Below are 19,269 nucleotides of genomic sequence, written 5' to 3'. Positions count from 1 at the left end.
GGCTCAAGGGTCAGATTCAAAAGGCGGTGATCCTCAGCACGGCACGCATTGTCCGGAGGTTCCTCAGCCTGTGACCCTGACCACCGGTAGCTTGGGGCCCTGCTCCGCTGCCAGCGGGTTAACTATTTTTAAGATTTTTGTTTTTATAATGTATTTTTATTTTTTGATAATTACATTGTTCGTTCGTTCGTTCGTTCGTTTCAGCCAAATGACATTACAATTACAATTACATTGTAAAAAGAAAAAATTAAAAATAAGAAATAAAAATGAATAAAGAAATAATAATAATAAATAATATTTGAACAATGTAAACTTTTATGTAACTTATCTGCATGTATGTATTAATTGGTTAAGCCTTATTTAAAAAAAAAATTCGTAGATGTAAAATGTTTAGTTTAAAAAGTCACAGTAAAGTTTTATGAAAATTTTATTAAGTAGTTTTTAATTAAAATTGGGTGGTCACTTTTCCTTTTTAGTTTCGTCCAGCATGCTTGTGTTAGTCAGCCCGATGAGTTCGGATATGTTCCGCCAGGTCGAAGCATTTATTGTCATCAGTAAATCGGACTCCAAATATGCAGCCTCCACTGAAAATAAGGGTAAGATTATGGTGCATAGTGCATAACTATTGACAGCATTATTATGTTCCGGCAGTTAGAGGTAAGATACGGGACTATTCCCACCTCTCGTTCCCACCACTGCAACTCCTGTGTAGCCAGGATCTACAGCTTGACCGCCACAAAAACCCAACCAATGAAGGTCAAGTTTGTCCCGGGGGAAAGTTAAACTGTCATTGGACCCGCAACGAAATTAATCAGAAGAACATAGGAGGAGTTCGAAATTAAGGTAAGATAGTCAGTTCCTCCGTGGTTGAGGATTCCGGGTGAAGCTCGCTTCCACCTTCGGCCTGATCGTCACTTACCATCAGGTGAGATACAGGCCAAGAGCTTCCTCGTTGTGGATAAAAAAAAACTGCATAGTGTAGTGTGTTACTGTGGTTCCGACAGAGTATAGACCCTTTATTCCCATCTACCCCTTTCGGGCTTGCCACCGGGGTGGTGATTGGCACTTACCTATAGGCGGTTTACCAAACCCGTGGTAAATGGCACCTATAGTTTCATCTGCCCCCTTCGAACTTGCCCGGGGTGGTGGTTGGCACTGATTGGTGGTGTTTACCACCCCGGTGGTCAATCTACAACCAACCCTACTCGTCCCGTGGAATTAAAGCAATCCAGCGTGGGAAGTGTGGGCTAAATCCTCCATTTGCTTCTGTACCTATGTTAGAGCAGGGTTTCCCTAATTGATTATACTTTTCCTAGCGGAACCCCCGTACTACTCCGCCCGCACGCCCTGCCCCTCCCTTGTGCGTAAACAAGTCGGTGCGAGCGAACAACGTCGATCACGAAACGTGGGATAATATTTTTTACGGAACCCTTGCGGCCTTTCCACGGAACCCCAGGGTTCCGCGGACCACCATTCGGGAATCGCTGTGTTAGAGAGGGTCCTACAGTAGAAACTAAATGATGATGATGTACTAATTGCAGTGCAGTTGAGTTTAAAAGCATTCTAGAGTGTAAAAATTACCTATACCTACCTAAGAAGTTACACATTTTCAAGCTATTTTAGTGTAGCGACACACCTACCGAGCTTTCGGTAGTCTACGTCATTCAATATGTCGTCGCGAAAACATTTGCTCACAAAAAATAGGAATTTGCTAAAAGCCACGTAATTTCAGCCGATGATAGATAGGTTCTAGGCCAGTTTTTTAATCCGTAGTTAATTTGTCTTATGACTAGTGGTTAAATTCGAGCAAAATGCGATTTTGAACTTTCTAACATAACTTTCGGCGCCACACTTTCATGATTTACTTACGAAAAAGTATTGTGAAAAAAAATTAACATCTCTACCTCGCTCGTTTAGATAAGGAAAACATTGGCACAGAAGTTATTTCATTTGAATTAGCTATAACAGTTTGCTGGTTGAAAACATCATTAACCCTTGTAGGTTTTCTCTTGAAAAAAAAACTTCAATCTTACCTCTCATTTGATTAACATTATCTACAATCTTTTTCAAATTGGACAGCTCCTTTTCTATGTTCGCTGTTATATTCTGAAAAATATCTGGATCATCTACTCGTAAATCCAATCCTATATTTTCCATTTTGTTCAAACTCAGTTTTTTTCTCGTCGAGGTCGCTAAACCCTAAAGCGCGCGCTTTCGTTTTTTTTTTAATTTTTATTCCGAAAGCAAAATTAATGGTGTTTATTCCGCTTACAACTAAAAAAATAAATGTAATTTAAAATTTCGTTTTTCAAACTTCATAATTTTGTTCGGAAAACTGAATTAAAATCCTGCAAAAGTTTAATTAAAATAAATTAAAAGTTTTACTTTTTTTTTCTTACTTTGTCACAAAATTAATGTTATCTTATTAGATTAAAATCGTACGCAAATCCACGTGCCAGCATTTGTGTACCATTTGTAAAGCACTCCATCAACGCTTGATTTTTATCACCTCCCGGATCTCAATATTTTTGTCAACTGTCCAAAAAACGCGGGAACTCGTGTAAACTTTTTAAAAATTCACGTCACCGACGGCCAGTGCGTTGAGTCCTAAAAAAGGAGGTCTGAATCATCGGATCGGCCACAATAAAATAACTCGGCGAACAATTAGTACAAACAGTCGAACAATGATGCCAATCGTCTCGAGCGAACTAAATCTACTTTTGGATGACTTTTGGTATGTGAGACGCGTCACAGTGCGAATGTCATTGGATTTATAAATACGATACAGCTCCAGAAATAGGTAGCTACAGGTTTTCCAGGCGTACGAACGAAAATAAAGTACCCTGGATCCGTTAAACAATATTATTGTCTCGGCCGGTTGGGTGGCGTTGAATAGTGAGTGTTTTAGTCTTTCGCTTTGCTTTTCTCCCTATTTTTTTATTGTGACGCTATGGATGACGATGAAATTCAACAATTCTCATTGCGCTGGCATAAACACCAGGTAGGTGAGTAATTTTTACTTTTTAAAACACGACACAGCATCTATGGCACAGGTACACAAACTTTTTTGTTAATACTCAAATGAAACTAAAAACAAGTGACAATAAAAAAAAATATAAAAGAAATCTTTTGTTTATTTTTTAAAATTCAAATACTTACGAACTTTTGTTTTAAAAAACTTCTAAAGTTGAGAGTTAAAAAAATCTTGCAACTACAACAAGCGCATATTTAAAAGAAAATGTAAGAACTAAAACTAAAACTTAAGAAAACTTCTTATTTTTACAGAGCAGCAAAAATTGTTGTAAAACTTCAAGACTGATATTAACATATTATTATCAATATTAAAATAAAAAAATATTTAAAAAATCCTTATTAAAGTACTTAATTCTACTTACCTACTTGATTAGATATTATTAAGTGTTGAATAATTTGTTTGATACCTTGTTTACAAACCGCTCATGCGTAAATAAGATACTTACATTGTAAATAATTAGGAGTAATTAATATTAAATATAGATCTTAATTAAATTAGCTACTTGAAACATAAATAATGAATAAAGAACCTTATGTTCAGCGCAATAAGAAAACTATTGGAACAGCTTGTACATACATGGAGTAATCTAGCACCTCGCTTCTACGCTTATTCACACACACTAACAATGTGCCACACACACACTACTCCCTGCGGAATAAAATCTATCTGTAGTGTTACTGTTACACTTGATGTTCTGTAAGGCCCAGAACAGACGGTGAAACGCAACTGCAACGACTCTGCAACTTTCTGATTCTGATGAATGAAACTGAGACTGAAAGTTTCAAACTGGTCGCGTCATGTGTGGTCTCTCAACGGACGCTATGGCAGAAACTTAGATGCAACTCAAAAGTAACTAGCAGTTGCAGTTTCGTTTCAGTTGCGTTTCACCGTCTGTTCTGGGCATAAGTGTGCATAAACGAAAAGGGTTACACAAATACTTACAACTTTCAGTGCGTACGAAAATGCATTTTTTATCATAATAATAAACTCTTCAGACCACTGCTGATCTACCTTTTTAAAAGTACACAAATAAATACACTTTTCGTTTATGTTCCTAGTGTTTACATTTACCAAAGTCTCCGTAGCTTAGTGGTTGGAGCAGTCGCCGGGCAAGTGAAAGGTCGCGGGTTCAATTCCCGAATGAGATATTCAAGGCGAGAGTCAATAGGCACTTACAGGGCAGATATGTACAGTACACACGGCCACACTGCTGTTGCCGATGGTACCATCCTAGACTGCATCCCACTTAACATCAGGTGCGATTGTGGTAAAATATCTGCCTTGTTATGCATAAAAAATAAAAAAAAATAAAAAAAGTTTTTAATCGGGGTTAAAATACTCTCTTACATAGGGTGGATTCGACCAGAGTAAATATTAATCTCAGAATAAATCGACAGTTTTGACATATTATTGCCCATACTGAAACTGTCAATGTGCCAGTTATACCAGGAGTTGTTCTCGGATAAAAGTTTGGCCGAATCGGGCCTTACTTTCTTAAAAAATTGTGATCATCCGCTGTTGTGAATATTCAATCTGATGAATATTAAAATATTATGTCGCAAGAGGCGAGTCTAAGGGAGAGAAATGCGAATATCAAGTCCCCAACAACCCGTCTGGCCAACGTGGGGGATAATAGGCCAAGTCCTCTATTTGCTTCTGGTAAATTAGAGGATCGTCCTTCTGCAATGGAGACTCAATGACCTGATGCTGATAATGAATTTATTGGGTCTTCCACAGCCTCGCAAAGGCTGTATTGCGTGTCACAGAGTACCCAAATTGTCCAGGGATCCATCTAAAGCCTGTTTGTCCACAGAACAGCGTGATAGGGGCCCTGGGTCGCATGCTGAGCACAGGAGCCCTGACTGACGTGACCCTCAGCGCCAGCGGGACCTCCGTGAAGGCACATAGGCTGGTCCTGGCGTCTTGCAGCCAGTACTTTGCGCAGCTTTTTAAGGTAAGGCCATAATTTGTTAAATTAGATGACTACAACGCATGGCTACACACCTTGTTGAAAGCGTAAATAGCACCCACTTACTTATAGTTATTATCAATAAAAGATGCCGCAGGGTGGTAGGTATCTGTGGTGGTAGGGGTGCTTGATGTCGACTGTCGTTTGTTTCTACCGAAGGATGTCCACTGTTAGTCAAATGCCTTACCCAAGGATTTCCAGAACGACCGGTCCTACGCTGCCCGCATTTTCACTTCATCGTCAGCATTGGCATATCTAGAATTCTTTTTCAGGGGGCCTAGCCCCTGACAAACCATAAGTTAGTACTTTACTATCATCTTCCAATCGGTAGCCCAACATCCTGGGGCAACAGAACAGTGCGCTATATACGCGCATGATGTCGGTCCATTTAATCTTCCAGTCAACCGTTGTCATTTTGTTGGTATAGCAAAAAAAGAGACCAAGAAAAATGTGAGGATTTTCATTTAACTGAAAATTATTATTAATGTCATAGAAAAAGTATGCAAATCATTAAGAGAACTCTATAGGCAATAAGTAATGCCTGCAGCCCGCTACCAACTTATCAATCTGGAAATCATTGGGGAAGACCTAAGTCCAGCAGTGGACGTCCTCCTAGGTGGCTGAAATGATGATAGTGAATCAACATACTATTCTTGATCCTTCCAGGAGTTAGACACAGAGAACAACACAGTGGTGGTGGTTCTCGGCTGCGAGGCGGCGGAGCTGAGGCTGCTGCTTACCTTCATGTATACGGGAGAGGTGACGGCTTCCAAGAAGATCCTGCCTTCGCTGCTCAGGCTCGCGCAGACCTTGAAGGTTTCGGGGCTGACTGATGCTGACACGGTAAGAAATTGGCCAGAAAGAGCCTGGATGCGGGCAGCGCAGGGCCGTTAATTGTGAAAAACCTTGGGGGAGACATTTGTCCAGCAGTGGACGTCATTTGGCTGAAACGAACGAAGAAATTGGACTACCTAGCTGTCACTGAAAGATTTAATTGGTTTTCAATTTAAAGAAATGTGGACTGGAATCCGTACCTACAAGAATAATTTTTAAAAAATTGGCTATTGGAGAGAGAGAAAGATACTTGAAACTAGCCTAGGAATACCTATACCAATTTGTTTACCTTTAAACTATGGTTAGAGATATCTTGGTGCTTTTGTTCGTTCGTTCGTTAGTTCGTTTCAGCCAAATGACGTACACTGCTGGACAAAGGCCTCCTCCAAGGATTTCCACAATGCAGTCCTGCGCCGCCCGCATCCAGGCTCTTCCCGCGACCTTTACCAGATCGTCGGTCTACCTACCTAATTGAATGAAGAATCATAACAGTGTCCCTTATGATGTGACTTTACACTTCTCTCTAATTCTCATTATTTTGCAGTATAAACTTCTAATTTTCCTGAACCTTTGTTACGTCATCCACATTGTAAAATACATATAATGCAAATAATGTAGTTTTTTTTCCAGAACTCTACACTAACACCCACGGATACCGATGCAACTCCAGAAACCGAGCAACCGCCGTCACCAGTCAACTTAGAACTCAAAAGCGACCAGAACTCCAACTTCATCGTCAACGAAAATTCCAACAGCAGCTCCAAACAGAACTTCGATGACGTCAGATCACCGACAAACGATATAAAAGACTCAATAGTGAATAGTAGCAACGATTTTATAAGAAACGAGAAGGATAGACTTAGTAAATTAGACCAGATAGTCCAGAATTTGTACAGCACGCATAAAATTGGGAATCCAACCGTTCCTGTTAGTCCGACTACGAATGCTCCAGGTGAGTTTTTTCTTTTTCTAAGTTTTTAAGCGACTCGATTGATTGAACTTTCGAAGAAGAACTGATTTAAAGACAAAGTTTGTAATTATTCATACAGAAATTAATAAATAATTAACTAACTGGCAACCTTAATTTCTTGTTGGAATTAACTTTCGTAAAATTCTGGAAATACTTAATGGATTGAAACTTGTAAAAATTCTGGAAGCATTGTTAAGTAATTTTCAATTTCAATAGTCAATTTCATTTTTTCCAATAATGTCGAGGGATAGCTTACTTGGAAAAGGAACCTTTGGAACCCTAATGAAGTGTGTTTGTTTTTTTTTATTATTGGTGTCAACTATCCAATTTCGAAGTATTGATTCCGACAGATTAGATTAGTACGACTCCCACTAACACTATTCCCGTGGATGTCGTAAAAGGGGACTAAAAGGGAAACATCAGTAGGGCAAATCCCCGGCAAACATCAGGCCAGGGTGGGAAGTAGGGCAAATTCCCCATTGGCCTCTGACAAATTAAGAGAGTGTTGCAGTGGAGACGTTTCTTGATGATGACCTAATTTCACAACCTCAGAGACCAAGCCGTACGACAGAAAATGGCGCTTAAACAGCTCAGTATGCACGATAGGATATTTCCTTGATTGGCCTCTATTAAATTAAAAATTAAAGAGTCGTGCTGTAATGGACAGTAAATGACCTGATCTTCTTCTCAGTCGGTACACTCTTGTCAGGTCGTGGTCATCATTGTGAATCACGATGAGTGATGTTCATCGAAGAGCTGATGGCCGCTGGGGCAGGAAAGTTCTTGAGTGGCGACCACGAGCCGGAAGACGTATGGACGTAGTAGCGTAGGCAGGCCTCCCACTAGGTGGACCGACCATCTGGTGAAGATCGCGGGAGGTGCCTGGATGCGAGCGGCGCAGGACCGGTCTTTGTGGAAATCCTTGGGGGAGGCCTTTGTCCAGCAGTGGACGTCTTTCGGCTGAAACGAAAGATGTTCCTCGCAATACGACGCCATTCCTCGCGGACTACAGCTTTCCGGGCACTTTCTTTAACTGAGCATTTAGTTGATCTGATAAAATCATGAACAATTTCGCAACCTTTCAGATACCGAGCCGTACGACAGAAAATGGCGCCTAAACAGCTCAGTGTGCACGATCTGCCACAAGCGGCTCAGCAACCAGTACAACCTGCGCGTGCATATGGACACGCACGCGGGCCGCCGGCACGCCTGCGCCGCCTGCAGCCACGTGTCGCGCTCGCGGGACGCGCTCAGGAAACACGTGGCCTACAGGCGAGTCACTCTCTCCCCCTTTCTTTAGGACCTTTCTCTTCTTTCAAACCATATAGCAGCGTACAAGCGAGTCATTATGACGCTCGCGCCTCGCGCTTGATCAGGAAACACGTTGCTTACAGGCGCGCCACTAACCTTATTGACCCCTTCGGTCTCTTTCTCTCTGTCAGTCTCGCTCTTTCTCTCTCTTCCTTTTTAAGCTCTAATGTAGCGAACATGCAAGACACTTCGCCCTTTTTAGCCTCTCTTACTTAAAAACTAGAATGCAACCTACTAGCGAGTCATTTTGAACTGGTTTAGTTTCTCTCTTTCTCTGTCTTTAAGGCAGTGGCAACATTGAAGTACTACAGACGCGCGTGCGCCGCCTGTAGCCACGAGTCTGAAGATAAGTAGCTGGAAACACTTTTGACCTACTTTCTCGTCTTCAAACCCTGACACGAATCCTGATCTCTCAATGTAAGTAAGAACATGGCGCCTCATCTCTCTTTAAACCCTGGCACAAGTCCAGTGGCAGTTGAACAGCTCAGTGTGCACGATCTGCCACAAGCGGCTCAGCAACCAGTACAACCTGCGCGTGCACATGGACACGCACGCGGGCCGCCGGCACGCCTGCGCCGCCTGCAGCCACGTGTCGCGCTCGCGGGACGCGCTCAGGAAGCACGTGGCTTACAGGCGAGTCACTTAGGCTCTTGCTGTCTCTTTCTTTCTTTCTTTTCCTCTCTTTCTAGCCCTAATGCAGGATATAAGCAAGACACTGAACATCAAATATGCTCGCGCGTCGCGCTCGGCTGATCGATCACACGTCACTTTTAACCTTATTGACCCCTTCCATCTCTTTCTCTCTCCCTCTCTCGCTTTCTTTCTCGTCCTTTAAGCTTTAATGCAGCAAAAAGACACGACGCTTTTGCCCTTTTTAGTCTCTCTCTTCAAACTAGAATGCAACGTCATGTCGAGTCACTTTGAACCGGTTTAGTTTCTCTCTTTCTCTGCTATCAGGACTTTCTTTCTTCCTCTGCCTACCAGGACTTTCTTTCTTCCTCTGTCTTAAAGGCAGTGGCACCTGAAGTCCTACAGGCGCGCGTGCGCCGCCTGTAGCCGAATCTTCAGACTCGTAAGTCTGAAGATAAGTAGGACTTTAAGTTGCTAGAGACACCTTTCAGCCCCATTCTCTATTTTGAACCCTAGCATGAATCTTGATCTCCCAATGTAAGAACATGGCGCCCATCTCTCTTGAAACCCTGGCATAAGTCCCGTGGCGGCTGAGCAGCTCAGTGTGCACGATCTGCCACAAGCGGCTCAGCAACCAGTACAACCTGCGCGTGCACATGGACACGCACGCGGGCCGCCGGCACGCCTGCGCCGCCTGCAGCCACGTGTCGCGCTCGCGGGACGCGCTCAGGAAGCACGTGGCTTACAGGCGAGTCATTCTCTCTCTCTCTCTCTTTCTTTAGGACCTTTCTCTTCTTTCTGGCAGCGTAAAAGCAAGACACAGAACATCAAACACGCTCGAGCGTCGCGCTCGATCAGGAAACACTTGGCCTACAGGCGAGTCACTTACAGCCTCTTTTAGCCCTTTTATCTTCTTTCAAACCATATAGCAGCGTACAAGCGAGTCACTTTGAACTCCGAACGCTCTTGCGCGTGTCGCTCGATCATGAAAAACGTCGCTTACAGGCGAGTCAATTTCAAGCTTATTGATCCCCTCTCTTACTCTCTCTCTCTGTCTCTTTCTCTTCTTTAACCCTTGGCATGCCTGGTAGGGTCTGTCAGACCCATACCAACGCGCGAACCGTTGTAGTTCGTTTAAATTTGAATTTTTCGCCTCACCGTTTTTAGTAGCTGGCTGTTACTAACCGCGGAATGCAGTCCGCCCGCTTCCCCAGTCCGCGGCGAGCTACGAGCGTAAAAGGAAGTGCATAAAGTGCGCGCGGGTCCCGCAGACCCCACCAGGCATACGGCGTGACTTTATTTTGTAAGTATTTATTTTTCTTTCTTCTTATGAATATTGGCATTTATCCGTTAAATAATATTAGTTTGTACATAACATTATCATATTTAATTTTTTTCAGTTTAATCATGAATAAACAACTAACAGACGAGGATATAACTAGTTTATTATTCCAAGAGTTGAATAAGGAAGACTTAGTTGCATTTGATTCAAGTGGAGAAGAGTTTGACGTTGCTCTAGAGCAGTGTTTCCCAAAGTGGGCGATAACGCCCCCTTGTGGGCGCTGCAGGGTTAAAGGGGGGCGGTAAGAGACCCAGAAAAAAAATCGGGACGTTGTGTAGAGGCTTGGGAGGCGTCATCTACTAGGAGGACTCTTAGACACCGACTGAGCTCGACTCTTGACTACAAAAATGGAGGGCGCTAAAAAATAATTTATTCTCAAAGTGGGCAGTAGACCAAATAAGTTTGGGAACCGCTGCTCTAGAGGATGAAGAAGCTGTTTCTGAGGAGGAAGAAAATGATGCAGGCTCCACCTCTTCGGATTCTGAAATGGATGTGCCTCTGTCCATCGTTGCGACTACACACCATATTTGCAATCAAGAAAACCGTTAAAAAAATCAACTCCTGGAATAAAGCGCAGATGCCACGTCTGTCCCGCGAAAAAAGATCGGAAAACCCAGTACATTTGTGAGACATGTAGTAGTCACATTTGTCTTGACCACTCGATTTTTCAATGCGCAAAGTGTTACCAAACCAAAGCCTTACAAAGTGATGAAGACTAATTATTTTGTTATTTAGATTAAGTATATGATAGAGCCTTACACTGGATTAAAGTCTGATTAAGATCTTATTACTTTTGATACTAATTATATGTTAACAAAGTTATAGTCTCGAAATGTTGCTTAAAAATGTGAGTTAAAGTTTAATTTCACATATTTAAATAAAGTTGATTAATTTCTAAAGTGACTTTTTTTACTATCTCTTTTTTGCCCTTTAAGCATGCGTCTTGAATCATTAAATCACCTTACATAATAAAATTTATAGAAAAAAAAGCTATTTTAAAATCGGGGTCTGACAGGCCCACCAGGCATAGCGTGTAACTTATGCCCACCAGGCATGCCAAGGGTTAAAGAAGAGCGCTATGCTGGTAACAAGTAACTTTTACTCTTTTACGCCTCTCTTTCTTCAACCCAGAATGCAGTGTACAGGCAAGTAAGTTAATTTGAGCCTTACAATCTAGATTGCTATTGCTATGAAACACTCCTTTCTACCCCTCTTTTTAAGGCAGTGGCGATATAATAGTTCCACCAGTCAACTGTAGCCACGAGTCTGAAGATAAGTACGACTTTAGGTTGCTGAAGACACTTTTTAGCTTTTTTCTTTAAACCCTGACATGAATCCTAACCTCTCAATGTAGGTAAGACCATGGCGTCCCTTTCTCTTTAAACCCTGGCATAAGTCCCGTGGCGGCTGAGCAGCTCAGTGTGCACGATCTGCCACAAGCGGCTCAGCAACCAGTACAACCTGCGCGTGCACATGGACACGCACGCGGGCCGCCGGCACGCCTGCGCCGCCTGCAGCCACGTGTCGCGCTCGCGGGACGCGCTCAGGAAACACGTGGCCTACAGGCGAGTCACTTAACCCTCTGTCTCTTTCTTATTAACCTTCTGTCTTTTTCTCTCCCTCTTTTTCTTTTAGGCCCTGATGCAGCCAACAGGCAAGACACTTGCCCTTTTTAGCCTCTCTGCTTCAAACACTTTTAGGTTGCCACAAGGCACTACTTTCGCACGAGTCGCTCTCGCGGGACGCGCTCAGGAAACACGTGGCCTACAGGCGAGTCACTTTCTCTCTTTTTTTTTCTCACTCCCTCTCTTTTTCTTGCTTTAGGCCCTAGCCCTGGTACAGACACTCACCCTTTTTAGCCTCTCTCTTACTTCAAAACAGAACGCAGCGTAGGTACAAACGAGTCAATAAATCATTTCATCCTTTCTCCTATTCCAGCCGCTTTGAGTATCTGTTATCAGGGACTATTTTCTCCCTCTCTCTGTAATCTTAAAACCTGCTACCACGACCTTCTTTCTTCTGTCTTTAAGGCAGTGGCAACATTGAAGTCCTATAGTCAAGCCACGAGTCTCAAGATAAGTACGACTTTAGGTTGCTGGAGACACTTTTTAGCTACTTTTTCTTCTTTAAGCCCTGACATGAATCTTAACCTCTCAATGTAAGTAAGAACATGGCCCCTCTTTCTCTTAAACCCTGACATAAGCTCAGTGTGCACGATCTGCCACAAGCGGCTCAGCAACCAGTACAACCTGCGCGTGCACATGGACACGCACGCGGGCCGCCGGCACGCCTGCGCCGCCTGCAGCCACGTGTCGCGCTCGCGGGACGCGCTCAGGAAGCACGTGGCTTACAGGCGAGTCACTTATCCCTCTCTCGGTCTCTTTCTCACTTATTGACTTTTTCCTTTAAGCCCTAATGCAGCAAACAGGCAGACACTTTTGCCCTTTACAGGCTAGTCTTTTTCTATCTTATTGGCAAGTGCCAATAAGATGACAGAAAGATACGGATAGAGGAGGTCTCTCTCTCCCTTTTCTCTTCTTTTAAGAAGACCGCTATGCTGGTTACAGGTTTGTCAATTTTACCCTTTTAACCCACTCTTTCTTCAACCAAGAATGCAGTGTACAGGCAAGTAAGTCAGTTTGAGCATTACAATCTAGATTGCTATTTACTACCAGAAACTCTTTTCTACCCCTCTTTTTAAGGCATCTGCCACAGGCGGCTCAGCAACCAGTACAACCTGTACTAGTTGCTGAGCAGTTTGTAGCAAGTGAGGGTAATACATAAAAAAACTCCTACAGTAAAAGTAAAACAATGATGTATATTTTTTATTTACAGACATGCACCGCCGCGGGACTCTCACCACTTGTGACCAGGCTTGGGGTCGGATGAGTAGGAAAATTGCCTTAAACTATACCGAGGAGTACATTGTCCCGACCCAAACCCAGAAACTGCTTTTGATATCTAAGCTACAACTGCAGTTGAACCGAAAATGTAGGTATGATGAAAAAGTTTAATAACCTAACTTTTTGCAGCTGGCAAATTGGTTAATTGTTCCCGGAGCTACATTGAAGGCCACTAGAGTTGTGAAGCTCCCACTTCTTTTGTAGGAACGTTTCAATGCCTAAGGCCACGTTTTCTATACAGGCGGGGCGTGTAACGGAACGTCATATCATAAGACCTTTGACCTCTAAGGTGTGGGTCATAACAACTGAGGTCACAAGTGTCACAACCCTAGTCATAAAATCATGAAGATAGCTTAACATGACCTCATAAAAATAAAAATTCATTATTTTTTTACACGAAATTTCAGAAGAAATGTCCTTAACAAACAAACCAGTGACTTTGGTCTATCTCACTTATGAATTGAACCCAGGGCCGACTTTTAGTACCTGCTCTGGGTATATGAGGATCAACCTATTCATAAAAAAAGCTTTTTTGAGGGCATTCAGGGGCCCCCTGGATTGCTGGACCTTAGTGCCCAGTGGGAAAAAGGGGCATAATCGAACCCATTACCTCCGAGCCCGGACAACTGAAAAACTCCCCGTTACACGCTCCGCCATGACCTTTTTTTTCAAATTTTTCTTAGCACTTTATTGCCTTTTCGTATAATGAAGGTACCCACCGAACGCATGATTACAATCATGAATGTAGCGCAAAAATGCGTATTTCGTTATTTTGTATTTGTTCTATTTTAAACTTTTGTATCCAATTTATAAAGACATGATGGACTGTTCTTTTATTTATTTATATTATACAGATTTAGCTATAGTTTTTTAACGATATAACACTTAATTATAATATTCTGTGATAAGTCAGTTACAGGCATAGCAAATAACTAAATAGATTATTGCAGTATAGTGGATAAAGGAGGGAGGGGTGTATTTTTTTTACGTCGAAGGCGGCAAGACTTCATACAAGTACTATCGCCAACAGTGTTAACTGCCCATTGAAAGTCATATCATCTCGTTCTATCGCAAAGAATCACCATTTGATTAGAGCGAGAGCAAAAACGGAAATGGATAGTTAACAGTGTGGGCGTGTGTACGTCAGCTTGTGACAGCTCTATTACGTCATATGTCATCCCTCCCCTTACTAGTCCACTGCCGCTGAAAGGTCATAGCAGACTTATCAACTCAGAAAGTGATCAACACCATATCACCTTTCGCGCGCTGTCAACCGCGCGGCGAAGCGTTTACGTTACGTTGCGGATAAGTGTGCGTTGCAGTTAGAGATGGGTTTGTAGCCAGCTAGTTTGGATAATAACTGATTATTATCTATTAATAGCCATTATTAGCCATCCATTGGCTAGTAACCCTGCTATTAATAGTTTCTTACGTTTTTTCTTCCACCTTTAAAATCAAATCAATATTAAAATCAAATATTACTCAAAGAAACAAAAAAGAACTCAAATATTAAAAAACATCAATGTAATTTATATAAACGACATTGTAGTTAAAAAGAATCCAAATATATAAAAGGAGAAACTGACTGACTTAGTGACAGATCAACGCACAGCCTAAACGGCTAAACGTAGGCACTTGAAATTTGGAAGGGACGTAGCTTAAATACCGTAGAGGTGCACTAAGAAAGGAATTACCGAAATTCCCAAGGGAACGGGAAATAGCGGGAAAATCCTTTTGTATGAAAAATCTAAACCGCTTAAGTTAGACGCTTGTAATTTGGCATGTAGGTACATTAGTTAACTTAAAGCTTAGTTACAACAAGGAATTCCCGAAATTCCCACGGGAACGGGAATTAGCGGGAAAATCCTTTTGTATGAATAATCTAAACCGCTTAAGTCAGACGCTTGAAATTTGGCATGTAGGTACCTTAGTAAACTTAAAGCTTAGTTACAACAAGGAATTCTCGAAATTCCTACGGGAACGGGAATTAGCGGGAAAATCCTTTTTTATGAAAAATCTAAACCGCTTAAGTTAGACGCTTGAAATTTGGCATGCAGGTACCTTAGTAAACTTAAAGCTTAGTTACAACAGGATATTGCAAAATTCCTACGGGAACGGGAGTTAGCGGGAAAAAACATTTGTATGAAAAAATCTAAACCGCGTAAGATACATGAAGGGGGTAAAACGGGATCCACGCGTACGAAGTCGCGGGCGGCCGCTAGTGCTTAATAACAGGCGATACTAAAAAAATACATAAAATACCCAGAAAATGTCAATAAATAATAAAAACTCAGATATTTTTTGACTTTTTTTGTCGATAAAAATAGGTTTAGTAGTTCCGCCTATTTTCATATGTGCACTTTTTCAAGACTCATACTGTACTAGTGGCCGCCCGCGACTTCGTACGCGTGGATCCCGTTTTACCCCCTTCATCCATCTTACGCGATTTAGATTACAAATGTTTTATCCCGCTAACTCCCGTTCCCGTGGGAACTTTGCAATATCCTGTTGTAACTAAGCTTTAAGTTTACTAAGGTACCTGCATGCCAAATTTCAAGCGTCTAACTTAAGCGGTTTAGATTTTTCATACCAAAGGATTTTCCCGCTAATTCCCGTTCCCGTGGGAATTTCGGGAATTCCTTTCTTAGTGCACCTCTACGGTACCTAAGCTACGTCCCTTCCAAATTTCAAGTGCATACGTTTAGCCGTTTAGGCTGTGCGTTGATAATGTTGATATGTCACTAAGCCAGTCAGAATCTCCTTTTACATAATTATTTAGACTAGCGGCCGCCCGCGACTTCGTACTCGTGGATCCCGTTTTACCCCCTACATCTATCTTACGCGGTTCAGATTTTTTCATACAAATGTTTTTTCCCGCTAACACCCGTTCCCGTGGGAATTTTGCAATATCCTGTTGTAACTAAGCTTTGAGTTTACTAAGTTACCTGCATGCCAAATTTCAAGCTTCTATCTTACGTGGTTTAGATTTTTTCATACAAATGTTTTTTCCCGCTAATTCCCGATCCCGTGGGAATTTTGCAATATCCTCTTGTAACTAAGCTTTGAGTTTACTAAGGTACCTGCTTGCCAAATTTCAAGCGTCTATCTTAAGTGGTTTAGATTTTTCATACAAATGTTTCTTCCCGCTAACTCCCGTTCCCGTGGGAATTTTGCAATATCCTCTTGTAACTAAGCTTTAAGTTTACTAAGGTACCTGCATGCCTAATTTCAAGCGTCTAACTTAAGCGGTTTAGATTTTTCATACAAAAGGATTTTGCCGATAATTCCCGTCCCCGTGGGAATTTCGGGAATTTCTTCCTTAATGCACCTCTACGGTACCTAAGCTAACGTCCCTTTCAAATTTCAAGTGCTAAATTTGTAAACTATGAAGGGATATGTTTAATCATTAGTTTAACATTAATAGCAGGGTTACCATCTGAAATCGGCTATTATTGGCTATTAATGGCTAATAACTGCTTTTAATCCGTTTTTAGCCAATTGCTATTAACCGGATTATTAGCACTTACCCATCTCTAGTTGCAGTATGGAGTTTCATACAAATACTGATCGCCTCGAGTCGTACGGTTACGATCCCTTTCCGGATTGATAAGTGTGCTACGTCCTGAAACCTATTATGCCTGTCAAATTACAGCCTCTAGCATGTCAACCTACCAAAAGACCTGTGATTTTGAGACGTTACAGTTTGCTCAACTATGAACCTTATATTCATTTAGTTTAGAATTTGTTTCGGAAATTCTTGGCAGGTTGACCTGTTCGCGACTGTAGTGTACCAATGAGACAGATTTTTAATGTAACGCTCGCTCACACGGTGTAAAAAGTGAGAGAGATGAAAGAAATATTGTATCCGACAAGAAAAATCAAAATAACTTTCTTTGTGAAGTCGTTGTCTCTGTTACGCTTATACAAACGACAGAGACGACACTAACGACAATTTTCTAAATTCAGATACAATTTATTTCCTTAGTGGATACAAAATTTGTATTATAATAATATCTTATTTTATACACCCTATATCATGACATCTGTCTCATATTTTTTTCACAATGTTGAAAACTGATCTAGTCATTTATTTATTTTAATGTTAGTAATTGTTTTAGTATAATTTACGTTGTAACGCACAAAAAGACATTATTTAAAGACAATAAATATTTATAGTTGAATTTTATTATTTCTGTTTTATTTTAATTTAAAAAAATAGAAATAGGAAATGTATTCTCAAAAATAAAAAGCCAATATTGTACAAGTGTATACAATTTATTTATCATCTTACATACTCCATTAGTATCAGAAAAGATATAAAAAAAGAAAAATATATCAGAAATTAGTATAAAAATACTGTTTAGAAAAGCTACACGCGTCATTCAGAAAGGATATACTATATTAGAAGGATATATTTTTTCTGAATATCGCGTATACCATTCATAAAATATACTGGTATATGCTGAATGGTAAAATAATAATAATATAAGTACTTATTTGATATTAATAGGAACAAAGACCTTTTTGAAAAAAGTTGAGCAAGTGAAGCGAGTAGACAACACACACACTACATTTTTTTTTAAACAATAGCACTAATTCCAAATCTATTGGGTGCCACAAAGTTAAGCACGATGAGCAGCCGTCTGTACTACGTAGGGACGTAATAAAGACTGGATTTATAAATAAGTCATCAAAATTGACATTCATTTTAAATTCAAAACCTGTTAAAATTGTCCAACAATAAAACTATCCCAGCTATGACATTTACAGTAGGGCGCAGTAGCGATAGTAATCAATACTGGTTAGTTCCGATTTTTGCCACTTGACGTTTCAGAATCGTTTCACTATATTTTGACAACTAACAATTATATTACATTGATGATGTAACAATACATACAACTATCGCTATACATACAAACTATTATTATATTTTACCATCGAACATACCAGTATAGAGGACCTTTACAAAATGCGTCAACACACGTTAGTAAAAGATCAAATAAACGGTGACAATTTACAAATGTACAGACAAATGCTTGGGACTGATTATACGATATACACATTTTATATTTATACGAGCCAATAAAGATACAAAATGCAGTGTCTGCCAAGATATATTACATCGACGTTAAGAAATGGCTAGGTAGACATTGGACATAATAAATATGAGAAAGAATTATTATTTGTATACTTGACACCATTTATCCAATAATTCCAAAATCCAACTATGTATTTTATAACTTTAATGTAGCCGTGAAAATCGAGTTGATTTACAATTTGCTGTATAATTAGATTTTTAGTAGCGTTGAAATCAAATGTCAATTGATTTGGCCGGAATATGACGTCATAATTCAGAATTGCTATACAAAATATAGTGCGTTTGACAGTTCACAAAAGTATATCAATTCGCTGTGGTGTCTGTCAAGCACTTAATTCCCCATCATCGTCGATGTGTATTAAATTGACAAAATATACACAAATATTATATAGAGGATTTACAATAGGCCTATATTTCAATATAACTAAAAATTCAATTTTTACATGGACTTGCTCTCATAGAAAATTTCGGACTTTTTTGGAATCGCTATGAAATGTTAGACGGCTAACGTTAAATGAATAATAAATAGTAATAATAAAAGTATGCATAAATAACTTGCTATTGCATTACAAAGAAGCAAACTGCAGCCGATATTTAAACTTACATTTCATACGATAATGAACTCAACAGCATTTTCTCCCATAGTTACGTCTATTTTATTAAGTGAAAAAACATAATATCTATCTTTAACAGTTTATATTATTAACAGCAAAAGATAAAACAGAGTGAGTAATGCAAAAGACACAAAGTTTACACTAAAGTTATTGGCGGGGCAAAAATGCAAAATGTTTTTGAGATCTACCTATCAAAATCTCACCTCAGTCCAATAAAGCAATACTCAAAACTCTGGTTAGTAACAAAATAAGTTATCTAACTGAGCATTTAAATTATACAACTTAAAGTTAGAAGCAAAATAAATATGTTAGAATTTCATATGACTTAAATTCATTTAACTCTTCGAGTGTTTGGTTTGTAGAGAAATATTCCTTATTTTTTAATGACTAATTTTATTTAGTTCAAAGATTTGTTTTTCTCAAATAAAAACCACATCAAAATTTTAGTTTCATCAGTACTGTAGGATACTGTATTGTAGGAAGTAATTCAATAATTTTATTGAGTATAGATGACCCACGCTGAACTGTCCCACCAAACTCAATGACAGGGGGGAGCTACCAGGC

The 19,269-nt window shown here is 40.3% G+C and overlaps 1 protein-coding gene across 1 annotated transcript; it reads left to right on the top strand.

Annotated features, from left to right (window-relative positions):
* Nucleotides 1-2,391: 2,391 nt before the first annotated feature.
* On the top strand, nt 2,392-9,530 carry LOC135081902 (zinc finger and BTB domain-containing protein 24). The gene is made up of 7 exons (XM_063976682.1): nt 2,392-3,001; nt 4,848-4,988; nt 5,670-5,846; nt 6,468-6,789; nt 7,893-8,083; nt 8,588-8,751; nt 9,347-9,530. Exons 1-7 carry the CDS (start codon nt 2,951-2,953, stop codon nt 9,528-9,530), a joined length of 1,230 nt encoding a protein of 409 aa, XP_063832752.1. The 5' UTR covers nt 2,392-2,950.
* Nucleotides 9,531-19,269: the final 9,739 nt, after the last annotated feature.

The sequence above is a fragment of the Ostrinia nubilalis genome, chromosome 20 (genome assembly GCF_963855985.1).
Source record: "Ostrinia nubilalis chromosome 20, ilOstNubi1.1, whole genome shotgun sequence".
NCBI lineage: Eukaryota > Metazoa > Arthropoda > Insecta > Lepidoptera > Crambidae > Ostrinia > Ostrinia nubilalis.
The sequence above is the reverse complement of the archived record's forward strand: the minus strand, read 5'-3'. Positions and strand labels throughout refer to the sequence as shown.

Coding starts and splice junctions, on each gene's coding strand:
- LOC135081902 (XM_063976682.1), top strand. CDS start 2,951: ATGGATGACGATGAAATTCAACAATTCTCATTGCGCTGGCATAAACAC. Junction 4,989..5,669: donor ACTTTGCGCAGCTTTTTAAG/GTAAGGCCATAA, acceptor TGATCCTTCCAG/GAGTTAGACACAGAGAACAA. Junction 8,084..8,587: donor AACACGTGGCCTACAGGCGA/GTCACTCTCTCC, acceptor GCACAAGTCCAG/TGGCAGTTGAACAGCTCAGT.